This window comes from Myxocyprinus asiaticus, chromosome 9 (assembly GCF_019703515.2).
Source record: "Myxocyprinus asiaticus isolate MX2 ecotype Aquarium Trade chromosome 9, UBuf_Myxa_2, whole genome shotgun sequence".
NCBI classification, from domain to species: domain Eukaryota; kingdom Metazoa; phylum Chordata; class Actinopteri; order Cypriniformes; family Catostomidae; genus Myxocyprinus; species Myxocyprinus asiaticus.
This window is the reverse complement of record NC_059352.1, coordinates 31072145-31088804: the sequence shown is the minus strand read 5'-3', so window position 1 is coordinate 31088804 and position 16660 is coordinate 31072145. Positions and strand designations below refer to the sequence as shown.

The following is a 16660-nucleotide window of genomic DNA, read 5'->3' as shown; positions in this document are numbered from 1 at the left end:
TACCTCAGTGCCCAAACAATCAATGGCTTCACAGGCAGCGATTTGCATATGAAGGCATCTTGTAAGGACACTGTTTTAGACAGCCTTCCAAGGCACCATAACCTCATGTCTAATGATCTTAAACAAATTAAAGTAAACATAACCATGAAAATATTTAGGAACTAAAATGCTTATTTTTGTTAGAAATTGAGTTATACACTGAAAACAATTAGAATAATTTTTATAAAATAATTACTGCTTTCACCCACTCCATCAGATGTTTTTATTTCAACCAATCAGTGCACCACATGCACAGGATTGTGGGATATCAAAGGCAGCAAAGGCTGGATCTATGCTGCCTTCAAAAATATGACCAGATGAAGGCACCTGAGTAGACATAATATGCCACAAATATTGGATTCGGAGACTGAACGTGCCTTGTTGCCTTCCTACTGTACCTCTCTATACATTCTCTGAAGGCAACAATTTTCAGCTTTTGGATGCAACCATTTTCACACACACGAGTCACACACATTTTAAACAACACCTTCACTATACCAGCAAGCCACTATTTGCATAGTTACAAAAGTACAGGAAATATCATTTAATTAAAAACAAGTGAGAAATAGATCACTGACATTTATAGAACAACTTAACAAATTTGTAACTGAGCAGTTTTTCCAATGTCTTTTCGCAAATTCCAGGGGGGAAAATGCTCATAATCACTTTGACATAATGATAATTTCAACCTAAATTGTTGTCCACATCGCAAGTGTGTATGTCCACCTTCCCACCATCTTTACTGTCTTTTTTACAACCCCAGCAGAACTTCACCTAGAAGAATTCACCCTCTGTCTGTGGAATAATCCATATCCCAAGCGGGGGACTTACATTATGAGTCAACATCGCCACTCTTTATAAACACATCATTCACCGTTTCTTCGTGAAATTACACGCCCTTACATTTTCACTCTCTCTTTTAAGGGATTTAAACATTTTTATTGATCTGAGTGCATAACGTGATTTGTGAACGCACAGACTCGACATCCCTCCTGGAGTTATAGTTCAACCTGCAGAATTTTAGGCAAAATGGCGACAATGTAACGGATGGAGGACGAAAAAAGGACTATTAGCAAGTGTCATGACAAACTTGTCCCTTGTAATAATTTCATACTCCGGTAAGGTAGGTTTAAAGATGACAAATGTCTCATCTCGCCGGATGTGTTTAACTGTTTTAAGAGCTGAGCGCGCGATGGAAACACTGAGTTGAGTCCTTGCATGGGCACGAGAGCTTATGATCTGTCAACACTGTGCCAGTCATGAATCGTTACAGCTAAGGTGCCAACTAACATTTCACCTCTCCGTTGTCATAGGCTATTGCTCTAATGTATAGAATTGCACTGGTAAAAGTTATACGCTCTGTTGCCATCTGAACGCACCTGCGAGGTTTTTTTTTTTTTTTCTTTTATTTTTTTTTTTACCCCGAACCTGAAGCTTTATCTACATTCTTACAAGACGGATGTCAGAATCGATCCAAAGTGGTGTCAGTCACCGGATGAGACGAACCGTTTTCCCGTGTCAGCGGGGTACATTGCTTTTGAGTTTGTGTCGCGGCCTCTAGTCGCGTATTTGACACGTCAAGAAAGCAAACGAAGGCGCTCAGCGCGCGACCTTGATTGTAGAAAAACTTTGCACCAACGCGTTTGGGCGCCGCAGCATGCTTTCACCGCTCACACACTTGCAAACAAACAACTCCCAAGTCTGCTGCTTTCTCTTGCAGAAACAGTCTATCATGTATTCTTGAAGGGTGCTATAGGCCCTTTACAAGATTCTTGCATCAAGCTTTGTAATGTTTTCTGTGTCTGAACTTTTTATAGGCACTCACTGAATACACAGATTGTGGTGTTATTAAATGAAATAAAATCATCGGTGTGTGTGTGTGACCTTAAAGGATTAGTTCACCAAAAAAATTAACTTCTCTTATCATTTTCACACCTTCATGCCATCCCAGATGTGTATGACTTTCTTTCTTCTGCAAAACATTAAACAAATTAAGATTTTTAAAAGAATATTTCTGCTCTGTAGGTCCTCACAATGCAAATGAATGAGTACCAACATTTTGAAGCTCCAAAATGCACATAAATGCAGCATAAAAGTAATCCATAAGACTTGAGTTTTAATCTATATCTCCAGAAGTGATATGATCAGGGCTGCATTAATGCACAGCAAAACTGTAAGCCCTGAGGCCCTGGAGTACCTTATTGATATGATAAGTGTGGGAGAGAATCAGATCAATACTTAAGCACTTTTTTAAAAAAACTCTCCTCCCTGCCCAGTAAGTGTCGATATGTATGAAGAATGCAATTCACCAAAAACAAAAGAAGAAGAATGTGAAAGTGGAGATTGATAGTAAAAAAAGGACTATATTGATCCGTTCCTCGCCCACACCTATCATATCGCCTCTGATAATATGAATTTAACCACTGGAGTCATATGGATTACTTTTATGTTGCCTTTATGTCATTTTGGAGCTTCCAAATGTTGGTACCCATTCACTTGCATGGTATGGACCAACACAGTTGAAATATACTTCTGAAAATGTTTGTTTTCTGTAGAAAAAAGAAGGTCATACACATCTGAGATGGCATGAGGGTGAGCAAATGATGAAAGAATTTTAATTTTTGGGTGAATTATCCCTTTAACCTCAACTGGCCCAGCTAACACACAGGCTTTTTATCCATCATTATCATTCATTTGGGGGCTTATACAATATGGCAGTTCTCTTCAACTTCTTTCTTGCGGGAGCCAGATTATCCAGATGAAAACACAACGGGGGCCAAGCTTTTTTCTGTATTTATCTTAGCTAACACTTTCATTGTAACATGATAACATAAAAACAAAACACTTTTAATAATATCCGTTTATTTACATTAAAATCATCTGGGGTATTTCATTAATATTTTTAGTGTCTGGCCATATGCCCAATTCATTTTTAAGATCTGGCTGAAGAACAAACAAGACCTCACCCTCAACTACCAAATAGGCTTTGATTTGCTTTGAAGATAAAATCATACAGCATAGGGTTTTTGTTTAAGAAAACTGAGGACTCTAAAGTAGTAGTGCGGCCAAGTTTTGCAATGTCTCGTTCCCTTCATCTCAGGGAACCGAAGGTTACATGTGTAACTGGAGACATTCCCTATCAATTCAGTTCACTCGACATTTGCAGTGAAACGCTTTGGGGAATGTAGCGTCATACCCTAAGATGCACAAGGAAAAATCACTTAGAAGAATATGTATAAGAGGTCACGGGCCCATCAGGCAGTGATTTTTTATAATATGTCTTCAAGTGTGTATGAAAATGAATAACCCCACATGGCGAAAACCAGACGGGAAGTTAATCTTAATCTGAGGATCTATATGAGTCACATAATACACACAGAATATTTTAACCCCTTCATAACCAGAGGTAGGAAGGGAGGTTTTATTCTATTGGAAGTGATTGTGACTTCTAGTGGGAGTAAATTATATAGCAACCTACGCAGGCAGCTGTATTCAACTAAAAACAGGTAGCCCGCCCGCAATAAGGAGCTCAGGCTCACCCGCTGGGTGCTGGAATAGTAAGCTCTCTAGACAGAGAAGACTCGCAAAGCGATGGACTCCACATCTAGGTTAAAAAACCTCGTGAATGTGTTCTGTGAAGACCATGCTGCTGCAAGGCATTTATCCTGTAGGGATACATCGTTTGTCCATGCCTATGAGGAGGCCAGTGCTCTAATTGAATGCACTATTACGCCAACAGGGCATCTCACAACCTGTGATTCATAAGCAAGGGCGCTCACATTAATGATCCAGAGAGAGAGAGCCTATGTTTGGAAATGGATATGCCTTTTGTGTGTCCTCCATAACAAACGAAGAGCTGATCAGACAGTCTAAACTGGTGGGTGGACTCCACATACGTGTGTAATGCCTGCACGGGACATGTTAATGCGCTAAATGCTCCTCATCTGACATAGATGGTGGAGAAGAGAAAGCTTGTAGGTGGACTATCTGAACCCTAAATGGTGTGGAAAGCACCTTAGGTGCGTAGCCTTTTTTGGGTTTGATGGTGACTTTCGAAAGCCCCGGACCTAATTCCAGACATGAACTGTCAACCGACAGTGCCTGTATATCACCAACCCATTTAACTGAGGCCAGAGCCAACAGCAGTGCAGTCTTTAGAGAGAGCACATGCTACTTAATGGATTCCAATGGTTCGAACGGGGGGCTTGTGAGCGCCCTCAGCACCAGATTTAAGTCCCATGTTGGAACCGTAGCAGGGCGAGGGGGGTTTAAGCACCTCACTCCCCTAAGGAACCTTATGATCAGATCATGTCTGCCTATAGATGAGGAGAGGAGCCTCTGGGGCATGAAATGCCGAGATGGTCTCTACATAGACCTTAAGCGTTGATGGAGTAAGACCTGCTTCTAACCGCTCTTGAAGGAATGTAACACATAACACATATTTGCGTTTAGTCAGCCACTAGTGGGCAAAGGCATCAACCCCCACTGGGGCTTGGGACATGGAGTACTAAAGATGGCAGTGGGCTGTCTCAGTGGAGGCAAATAGGTCGACTTCCGCTTTGTCGAACATTTCCCATATCCTCAGAACCATCCGAGGATGAAGTCTCCATTTCCCAGCCATCGGTCCCTGGCGCAACAGTATGTCCACTCCGCAGTTCAGACAGCCCGGAACATATGTCGTGCACAGGGAGAGGAGAAGGCGCGTGCTCCACATGAGGAGGCGTTGCTCCAGGCTCATCATTGGTAGCGATAGAGTGCCACCCTGGCGATTTATGTACGCCACCACTGACATATTATCTGACTGAATCAGAATGCCTTCACAGCTAAGAAGACGGCTAGCATTTCCAAGCAATTGATGTGCCACGCCCGTTTCACACCCGTCCAAGTGCCGAAAGCCGGGCGTCCATCGCACAGCATGCCCCAACCCGTGTTGGATGCATCCGTGGTCACCACTTTCCGTCTGAAAACCTGACCCATGGTGCTAGAGTAGCCAGACAGCAGCAAGTCACGGTGACATGCATGTGCTCCCGGTGCCAGACGTGACGTGGTATGTGGTGTTTGAGCCAGCACTGGAGAGGTCTCGTGTAAAAGACTGAATGGTATGACGGCGGATGCTGCCGCCATAAACCCAGCATTTTCTGAAAAAGACTTTAGTGTAAATGCTTTCCCCAGTTTGAACTGAGACAGACACTGATGAATGGTCTGGACACGCTCGCTCGTGTTGGCTGGGAGAAAGTGTGCTTTTTGCCCAGTTGACATTGAGACCTAGACTGTTCAGATGGTGATCTATTAAGTCTCTGTTCTCACATAGCAGAGCCTCTGATCGGGCCGGTAATAGCCAATCGTCAAGGTAATTCAGAATGCGCATAACATTCATCTTCAACTTTCATCGACACATTTCGTGAACGTGCACAGGGCCAGAGACAATCTGAAGGGAAGGACTTTGAATTGATATGAAGTCCCCTTGAACGCGAATCTCAAGAACAGCCTATGATGCAGTACAATTCTGATATGAAAGTACATGTCCTTTAGATCTATTGATGCAAACCAGCCCTGTGGGTGGATGTGCTATAAGATCTGTTTCTGAGTTAACATTTTCAATGCCCGTTTTTCAAGCACGCAGTTCAAGTGTCTCAGATCTAAAATCGACTGAAGCCCGCCGTCTTTTCAGAAAGAAAAGGTAGCAGATGTAAAACCCTTTGCAGGTGTGGCAGCTCGGAACAATCTCAATCACATCTTTTGCTAGGAGATTGTGAATTTCTAAACATAATACAGGCACGTTTCATGACGGAACCGTCGAGGACAAAATTCTGTTGAAGCGAGGCGGTCTGTGTACGAATTGGATCGAATACCCGTGTTCCTACATTTTTAGCACCCAATCTGACATGCTCTTGAGCACCCGCCACGTGTTCACGTAATGGGATATTGGCCGCTTTATATTTGTCACTAATTGTGATAGTGCACCGCTCACCATTGGGAAGCGGTTGTGCACAGTGTGTGAAATGGGGAAACAAGGCAAATTCTCAAGAATGGCCTGAGCCAAAGTTTATAAGTACACTAAGGTATGGTTTGCAAACATAAGAGAGAGAATTGTTTGTATGTGATCATTATGAACAGAACCCAAAGAGGGCTCAATTCAAATGTCACAGATGCAGATAGGCCGGAGACCACCGTCTTTCTGCATTTTGATGAGAAAATAACGGCTGTGACATTCTCTCTGTGCATTGTACGGGGAACGACCCCTATTGCGTCTCTCACAAGGAGATTTCCTACCTTGGAGCGCAGAATGGGCGTGTCCTGCACTGTAACATGGAGGATAGAATGCTGTTGAAGCGAGGTGGCCATGTCATGAACCGGAATGTATAACCGCACACTACTGTTTTTTTAACACACTGAGAAATGCTCGGTAACGCACGCCACGCTACCGCGTAATGTGCAGGTGGGTGTCAAGTTTCGCATGTGTGTTAAAGGGAGCTGCCGTTTATAAGACAGGAGCATTTTGTGTGGAGTGTGGGTTGATTTTTCTCTGAGATGCCCGGAAGCGCACAACGTGATCGCAAAATGCGTGAGTGGGTGCAGAGAATGGACACAGATAGCTGCTGCTTATCAGACGGGAACTTCTCACTCAGAGTGCATCACGCATCCGTGCACAGCGCTATTAGTGTAAAGGCTTGAGCGAGCTAACAGTAGACACCAATCACCCTCGGTTATCATGGCAAGTGAGTTTGGTTGGAGAGGAAAAAAGAGCTTTTTCAGACTTAAGCATGCATCAAGCAGTTGCTATGCACGCTATTCGAGCAATGCAAGGAAGTGTTGCAATAAAAACTGACTCGTATATAGCGGGGAAGGGCGAGTCGAAACATAATAGAAAAGGCAGGAGCTCTAGATTCCTATAAACGCTATACTTCCAGGGGGATTCTACCCGCTGGGACTGACAGCGCTATTTGCGTCACAGTACAAAGATGCTAAAATGCCTGAGGACGGCAGCCCCTCTGATCTGGGTGCACGCATAGTAAGGCACGCGCCAGGTCTCAGTAAGCTCCGTATGAACCTCAGGGAAGAACAAAACACTGCTTTCCGAACCACAGACTTTTGATGGCAGACGGTGTGCAGGAATCATTCATTCAGATGAGAATTTTCTGGCTCGACAGGAGGTGACCTCCTCGACTGCCCACGCAATGATGTGGAGTAACTCGTATCAATGGCCAGTGCGTGCTCCTCACCCTCGCTGGGGGGAGGGGCTGCAACATCTTCCATGGAACATTCTCCCCTGTCCGATGCTGCGAGGAACACGGCATTATTATCATCGTCAGGCCCACCGAATACAACAACACCGTGCTCATTCATAGAGGGCCAGAGGTCGTCACGTGCATACTGCACTGGTGAAGACGCTGCGTGGGAAGATCAAGGGGCTCGTGGGCTTGCGCCGGCACAAGATCCTTCTCAGGTTCTTCCATCTCTACCTCAAGGCTCCACCGTGCTTCCTCATGTGGTCTCCCAATACTTAACACAGAGGAAGTGGTTGGGAGGGCGCGGGAGGTGGAATCGTCCCTCAGAATGAGGGCGACCCTAGAGCGGAGCGTCTTGAGACTCATGTATTCACAGTGAGGGCAGTCTGTCCCCATGAGACCTGCTTCGGCGTGGGCGCAGCACAGGCAATGAACGCAGCTCTCATGTTGGTCTGATAGAGCGATGTGTTGCTCACAAGAACACTTGTGATTCGACATCTTTAAAAATGCGTACACACAAGCTGCTCTTTTATAGAGTGTTTTACGTCACTTGGACGGAATATATATATATATATATATATATATATATATATACACATACACTACTGGTCAAAAGTTTTTAAACACTTGACTGAAATGATTCTCATGATCTTAAAAATCTTTTGATCTGAAGGCAAATGCTTAAATGTTTGAAATTAGTTTTGTAGACAAACATATAATTGTGCCACCATATTAATTTATTTAATTACAAAACTAAAATTTAATTTGATAAAATAAAGAAAAGCAGCCAATAAGTGCCCAAGATAGATGGGAACTCCTTCAATACTGTTTAAAAAGCATCCCAGTGTGATACCTAAAGAAGTTGGTTAAGAAAATGTCAAGAGTACCTCTGCAAATTCTACGCAAAGGGTGACTACTTTGAAAATGCTAAAATATAACACAGTTTTTATATATTTTGGATTTTGTTTAGTCACAACATAATTCCCATAGTTCCAATTATGTTATTCCATAGTTTTGATGACTTTACTATTATTCTAAAATGTGAAGAAAAAAATTATAATAAAGAATAAGTGTTTCAAAACTTTTGACCGGTAGTGTATATATACAGTTGAAGTCAGAAGTTTACATACACCTTAGCCAAATACATTTAAAATAGTTTTTCACAATTCCTGACATTTAATTGTAGAAAACATTCCCTGTCTTAGGTCAGTTAGGATCACTACTTTATTTTAACAATGTGAAATGTCAGAATAATAGTAGAGAGAATGGTTTATTTCAGCTTTTATTTCTTTCATCACATTCCCAGTGGGTCAGAAGTTTACATACACTTTTTTAGTATTTTGTAGCATTGCCTTTAAATTGTTTAACTTGGGTCAAAAGTTTTGCATAGCCTTCCACAAGCTTCTCACAATAAGTTGGCCCATTCCTCCAGACAGAACTGGTGTAACCGAGTCATGTTTGTAGGCCTCCTTGCTCGCACATGCTGATGTCTCGAGATGTTGCTTCAATATATTCACATACATTTCCTTCCTCATGATACCATCTATTTTGTTAAGTGCACCAATCCCTCCTGAAGCAAAGCCACCCCCACAACATGATGCTGCCATCCCCATGCTTCATGGTTGGGATGGTGTTCTTCAGCTTACAAGCCTCACCCTTTTTCCTCCAAACATAACGATGGTCATTATGGCCAAACAGTTAAATTTTTGTTTCATCAGACCAGAGGACATTTCTCCAAAATGTAAGATCTTTGTCCCCATGTGCACTTGCAAACTGTAGTCTTGCTTTTTTATGGCAGTTTTGAAGCAGTGGCTTCTTCCTTGCTGAGCAGCCTTTCAGGTTATGTCAATATAAGACTTGTTTTATTGTGGATATTGATACTTGTCTACCTGATTCCTCCAGCATCTTCACAAGGTCCTTTGCTGTTGTTCTGGGATTGATTTGCACTTTGATTTGCCCCAAACTACGTTCATCTCTAGGTGACAGAGTGGAGACATTCCTGAGTGGTATGATGGCATGGTGTTTATACTTGCGTACTATTGTTTGTACAGATGAACGTGGTACTTCAGGCGTTTGGAAATTGCACCCAAGGATGAACCAGAATTTTGGAGGTCCACAATTTTTTTTCAGAGGTCTTGGCTGATTTCTTTTGATTTCCCTATGATGTCAAGCAAAGAGGCACTGAGTTTGAAGGTAGGCCTTAAAATGCATCCACAGATACAATTAATTGACTCCAATTAGCTAATTAGCCTATCAGAAGCTAATTGGCTAATTGCCTAAAGGCTTGACATAATTTTCTGGAATTTTCCAAGCTGCTTAAAGGCAGAGTTAACTTAGTGTATGTAAATGTCTGACCCACTGGAATTGTGATATAGTCAATTAAAAGTGAAACAATCTGTGTGTAAACAATTGTTGGAAAAATTACTCATCATGCACAAAGCAGATGTCCTAAATGACTTGCCAAAACTATAGTTTTCTAATATGAAATCTGTGCAGTGGTAAAAAATTAGTTTTAATGACTTCAGCCTAAGTGTATGTAAACTTCTGACTTCAACTGTATTGTTCTAAGTCTGTAGTTTTGACTGCACCCAGCAGCTAAGCAATTTGCATAAATACCATGCAATTGATTGAAAAAGACGTGATAAAACGTGCTCATCTAAAAGTTGCTGTTTCATGTTTTGGAGAGCAGTGTAACTGAACAATGCTTAAAGGAAAAGTTTACCCATTTACTCACACTCATGCCATCCCAGATATTTATGACTTTCTGTCTTCTGCTGAACTCAAACGAAGATTGTAAGAAGAATATTTCAGCTGTGTAGGTCCTCATAATGCCAGTGAATAGGTACCAAAATTTTGAAGCTCCAAAAAGACATAGGCCTAAAGGCAGCATAAAATTAATCCATACAACTCCAATGGTTAAGTCAATATCTTCAGAAGTTATATAATAAGTGTGGGTGAGAAACAGATCAATATTTAAAGGAATGTTCTGGGTTCAATACAAGATAAGCTCAGTTGACAGCATATGTGGCATAATGTTGATTACCACCAAAAATCATTTCTACTCGTCCCTCCTTTTCTTTAAAAAAAATCAAATATCGAGGTTACAATGGAAGTGAATGTGGACAATAAAAGTGAAGGTGGCCAATTTTTGGAGGGTTTAAAACCAGAAATGTTGTAAAAGCACTTACATTAATTCTTCTGTTAAAACTCATGTATTATTTGAGCTGTAAGGTTGTTTAAATCGTTGTTTTTACAGTCGTTTTAGGATTTTAGGTTTTGTTAAGCAATTTTATCACACTAAAATCATCTTAACATACATTGTTTACGTCTTCTGGCTAAACTTTTGAAACAGTGAGTCTTTTAACACAAAAAAAAAACTGGCCCCATTCACTTCCATTGTAAGTGCCTCAATGTAACCCAGATTTTTGCTTTTTTAAAGAAAAGAAGGGACGAGTAGAATGTTTTTTTTTTTTTTTTTTTTTTTGTGGTATTCAGCATCATGCCACAAATGCTGTCGATTGAGCTTAACCTGTACTGAACACAGAATGTTCCTTTAAAAGGGTGTGTTCACACTTATAGTTCGGTTCTCTTGGTCCGGACCAAAAAAGAAAATGATACAGTTAGTCCTGGTTCACTTAGCGTTCACACTGGCATTTTTAGCACCGAACCTAAAGCTACAAAACAAAAGGCATCAGGAAAAAGTCACAACATAATTGGACAGATTTTATAATGTATATATTGCGACGGAACTTGCCGAACATACAAAACATTGCTGGCTGCTGGGCGAAATGCGCTCGGTAGATTTATATATGTATATATGGTGGTATTTTTACCAGCTGAGAGCAAATGAAGAGCTAATAAAATTTGTAAAGGAGTCAAAACAGTGCCAGGAATTCCACAAACGAAGATATGCTGCAAGGACGGCTGATGGTGGTTCGATGCCTCTACCGAGCTGTAATGGGTAACATAGCTCCAATGATGAGAAGAACCAGGTATGCTTGAGGTCAGTATTAGGCAAATTACTTCCTGTTTTTGGTCCGTTTAGACGTCTTTGGTCCATGTTGGGTTCATATATCAATCGAACAGCACCAGAGTTCATTTGGAAGCGGACCGAGACCCACTATTCAGGCGGTCTCGGTCCGCTGGTTTGGTGCGCACCAAGGTTCGGATGGCAGCGTTCACACTTGTTCAAATGAACTGCACTAACAGCAATCGCACCAGAGTTCGTTTTAATCTAACCAAACCTGCCAAGTGTGAACACACCCTAAGTTATTTTTTACTATAAATCTCCACATTCACTTTTACATTCTTCTTCTTTTGTTTTTGTCGATTCGCATTCTTAGTCCGTATCGCCACCTTTTGGGCAGCGAGGAAACTTTATTGTAAAAAAGGACTTAAATATTGATCTTTTTCTCACCTACTCCTGTCATATCACTTCTGAAGATAAAGATTTAACCACTGGACTCCTATGGATTAATTTATGCTGCCTTTATGTGCTTTGGAGCATATAAATTTTGGTACTCATTCACTTGCATTGTGAGGACCTACAGAGCTGAAATATTCTTCTAAAAATCTTCAGACAGAGGAAAGAAACTCGTACACATCTTGGGTGACATGAGGGTGAGAAACTTATGAGAACATTTTAATTTTTGGGTGAACTATTCTTTTAAGCATGTGTGCTCCTGTCCAAAACTGGACTATGGATCACTTCTGATGACGCTGATGCTGTTGCATGCCTTGCTTACTGTTGTTAAACTCACCACTGAGTTTTGCACAAAGCATGCTCGGATGTAGACTGTGATGCAATTTTATCAAAATCAGTCGGAGAAGGGTAAGATAAAGGTGATAGGCAGGCCGCAATGAATCAATCACTAAATTACATTAAATTAAGAAATTACATTGGACCGGGAGACTCTGAGAAGTTGAGGTATAGGCATAATACACATCGTTTCAAATCAGCTTAATAGAAAATCATGCCTTATTGTCTTAAAGCCCCCAGAGAGCAAGCTAAAGTGACTGTAGCAAGAAAAAACTTTCAGTTATTTAGTGGTGAAAAAAATAAAAATTGAGAGGAACCTGACCTCTGGTTTTATGATATATGTACATAATCCAATATTATTTAGCGGCTTGAGCAAAAACTGATCGGCACAGGTAAATTTTTGGCCTCTTCTGCCGATTTCACATTGCATGTAAACTTTACCGGTGTTATTACTGTCTTATAACATGTGTGCAAGTGTTGTACTTATACCTGTTTACATTTCAACATCAAAACCAGAGAATATTAAGTCTCATGTAATTGTGGGTTTCTTGCGTTGTCAGATTTTTGAATAAGCTTGTTTTTGTTACTTAGGCAATGTCTTGCTCCATGTTGGCTGGGAGAGGCGGCTGTTAAACTTGCTGCTGCTGTTTCTGCATCGCAAAAACAATGATTTGCACTGTGATATCGGCGTAAATAAAACGTCATGTTTGATGTTCTGTAGCGCCAGGTCATGACACTGTTGTTTGGCAAGTTTGACAAGCTGTAACGCTACAATCTACTTGCCATTTGCCATTTGATCTTCTCGCCTCTATACTGTAGATCTGCTGCTCTGTTGTCCTGTGAGCGCTCAGCTCCGCCTCTCCGTGGAGGAGACTGTTTCACAGCTCTCAGTTTTGCGCTTCTTGGTTTTAATTACACTATAATGTGTTTATGTATTATACGATACATATGGTTTTGAATTGTGAGCGTGGTATCGTACGATACAATACGATACGATATATTTTTACACCCCTAATATGTACGTCTCTTTGCATTTCTGTGACAGCTGAAGGGCGTACGCCCTCTAATAAGTCATTGTAAGGGAGAAACCTATGCTGCTGAGTAGGGTTGTCATGATTATGAAATTTGGCTGACAATTAATTGACAAACAAATAATTGCGATTATGACGATTAATTGTCTGTTTTAGGGCTATGATGATTAATTGTTATTTAATAATTGCGACAGGCCTACTGCTGAGTGTATGACTTGCTTGCAACAATGAACAAGGATTTGAAATCATTTTGAAAAAAAACTTTTCTCTGAAGTGTTTTAGATAGTAACTTAAAAGTAAAGTCATTAGTAATGTGATTTCTTTTAAAATGTAGTAATCAGTGAAGTAATCTGATTACAATTTTGTAGAAGTAATTATTAATTTATAGTGGATTACTTTTTGAGTAACTTAGTCAACACTGTTAGTTTCTCAGACTTCAAAATATTTCAGTTCTCTGAGTTGTTCCCCATGTCTATTAAAATAATCTCCAATAATACAGAGACCTGCCTTCATCCATCATTTACATTTAATCACCCTAATATAATGTAAACAGGAGTCTTATCAGAGATTCATGGGAAAAAATCAGATTAAGATAATTGTGGAAGGTCAAGACTGGGAACAGGGCTTAGACACACAACCCCACGCTCTCACAAACACATAAGCAAATCCTGTGAAGATAGATCTCATAGCATGGTGGAGTAAATGAAATACTCTGAGCCAGTTTCACACAAATTGATTATGTGTCACTCAGCAAGGTCAAATATTTGCACTGAGACGCATTTCTGGAATTTGCAGAATGCTAAAAATCGGTCCCATTCTCCTTGTTTTTTGCTGGTCTCCCAGTTCGTAGTGTTCTAAATGAAGACACAGGGGACTGTTTTAATGGAAGTACACTGGCCTGAATAAGCAAGCCAGCACTACTGCAGCTGGGCCAGAGAGATATTTCAGTAAGCTATTGATCTAGCCAGAACATTGAGACCTGCATAAATCTATTAGAGGAAGAGGCAGAGAGAGAGAGAGAGAGGCCTACTTATTCTGCGCTTTGCACTGACTATTAGCTTCCTACTCCATATCATTTAACCTCCTGCATAACCTCTCATTACAGCCACCAGACTCATCAGTATGTTAAAATGTAATGTGTTCTATTATTTCAAATTAAACCTGAATGATTGAGGGCCTGTGTTTTAATTAATATTATTGGTAGAGAATTTTAAGGGATTGATGTAGTGGCTTTGCCGTTGCTAGATTCATTCTTTGTGCATAATTTCATTTTCAGAGTCAGTAAATTTATCTGAATTAATGTATTCATGTAAAGGTTAAAAAAGAAGTTACAATATATTTCACCTTTTATGGGGCTCTAGAATGGCTTATGGTAATTGTTTATGGGATATGGTTAATGCACACTCTTGTTTATACACTCCTATGAAATTATTTATGTATGTTGTCTGTCACATTGAACCAAACAAACAGATGTTTTACTTATTTAGATGTGGCATTTCTAGTAATTATTCACTGTGTACCTATGTTCACATTGCAGGTGGGTTTACCAAAAACCACAGGGTGCCAATATTTTGGAGAAGACTTGTAGAAACAATTTTCCAGAAATATACAAGATATTTATCTCTAACCATTTGTTGTCTTACATATGTAAAATTAATATCTATTGCAGCAAATTGCAATGATGAATGGCAATGTTGGAACATTAGATGTAGTTTTTTTGAGTGATTTAATACCAACAGAATTAGGATGGAAATGATAAATGTAAGATTTGTGTCTTTGCTAATGTTGCTGGAAAGCTGGAGTGACAGCGCACTGGCTGCCTGTACACGGCACCAGGAGTGTGTGTAATGTTCCAGATATTTGGTGGCATGTCTCAACACCCTGAGCTGAGGCACAGATGTGTGAACTGCTCTGATGCTATAGCTGGGTGTGATCAGCAGTCAAATTAAATCAGAGCTGTCAGTTACACTTGTCAGAGGCATACTCCCCGTCAGCCTGGAAACCTGGCAACCTTCATCTTCCTTGAGCAGCCCCCCAGAAAAAGGCCAAAAAAGGGAATCTGGGTATAATGTTATGTGAGCAAATCTGCCAAGCTAATTTTGTGTAATTGGACAATGATCCAACAGAATTGGGATGATAGCGAGAAAAATGTTAACCTGTCTGCGTTCTGCATTCAAAAGATATCTTTGTCTCTGAAGTTTGTCTTGGGATGTGTTCCAAAATTATTTGACAGGTGTGATTGTCACCGGTTAGTCTTGTTCCAAGTCGAAAGTGTGCCCCTCTCTTAGAGTAATCCTACCAACTTTGAAACAGATATGGCACGGGGGTCCCAGCAGTCATTTATCCACACCTGGATAAGCAAATGAGAACACTTCCGCCCATTAAAGACTTTATGTGGGAAGTTACACATGTGAAATCTTTCAGCTCACCAAATGCTACAAACAGACTGCTGCAGCCTCAGGCTCCATATCTCACGCTGATGGCTTCACCGCTAGGGGCCAGGATTTGATCACTAATGCTCTGCAGGGCACTAAACTGTGATTACTGTAAAAAAATATGAATGCTTCTTTTTAAAGATTCAGTAACTGCTAAACCATGTATATTCTTTTTTTTTTTTTTTTTGTTTTTTTTTTATAATTCAAATGTCAATAATAGTTTTGTCAATATAAAATTTCTGGAACAATATGACTGTCCTCTTTGAACAATTTAAAAATTCGAACATGCATTGCAATGTAGCTTGATATTTTTATTTTTTATGTATGATTATTAATACACTGAACATACTTGAGTGAAATTACTTACCAATTTAATATGGTCCCTTATCCAGTTATCACAAGTTTCTTTATTTAAACCTAAATCAGTTTAAATTTGAACTCAGAGAAACAGATTCCATCGGAACAGACTTGTTTGTAAGCGCCTACAAGAGATTCCAGAATCAATAGGACCATGGCCGTAAGAATGTTCTATTGACGCTGAAGGGTTGCTCTTACTGAGCACCAATTAACCAAAATCAAATCCACTGTTTATATTGATTGAAAGGGTAAAGGGAAAAGTTTGCCTAAGAATTAACCGTCAAGCCCCCAAAATCCTTTTTTTTTTGCGAAATCCTTCAAGGTTGTGGTTCACCGAACTCATTAAATTTTCCAATTATTCCTAGAGTTGGATGTGATATTTTAGAGCTTTGAGAAGGGGTTGCAGGGTGATGTGTGATTATAGAGCATTTCTGTCAAGAAGCGATCACTGAATTATATGTGGTATTAAGAGACTAGATGAGATTGTGTGAATGGTTTACCTGTGCATCCATTACATATACTGTTATTCTGCTTATTGACATGTTGATAACAGGCAGGTTCTGAAACAAAATTTTGAGCATGCCAGTCAAGGCAGAATACCACTTAATTTAATATAAACACCTTGAAATACCTGAAAATGAAAAAGCAATTTTGAAAGGAAAAAGAAAAGGGAGCTTTTACTTTTTTCCCCACAAATAAACACATACACACAGCCTCTTATTTTACAGGATAAATATTATGCCTACCCCAATTGGGTAACTTGATCGACATTATATTTTTCCCCCTCGGGTATTGATTTTTTTCCAAAGT

General features: G+C 40.3%; 1 protein-coding gene across 3 annotated transcripts in view; it reads left to right on the top strand.

The window, feature by feature from the left end:
* Window positions 1-1056: 1056 nt before the first annotated feature.
* znf644b (zinc finger protein 644b) overlaps window positions 1057-16660 on the top strand; it is a 33532-nt gene continuing 17928 nt past the window's right edge. For 2 of the 3 annotated variants that reach the window (XM_051707487.1, XM_051707484.1), the window contains exon 1: window positions 1069-1157. In XM_051707487.1, coding sequence (XP_051563447.1) covers window positions 1121-1157 — 37 coding nt within the window. In that variant the 5' untranslated portion in view covers window positions 1069-1120. Of the gene's footprint in view, window positions 1163-16660 lie in introns of all 3 variants that reach the window. The other variant, XM_051707485.1, reaches the window with a different exon arrangement.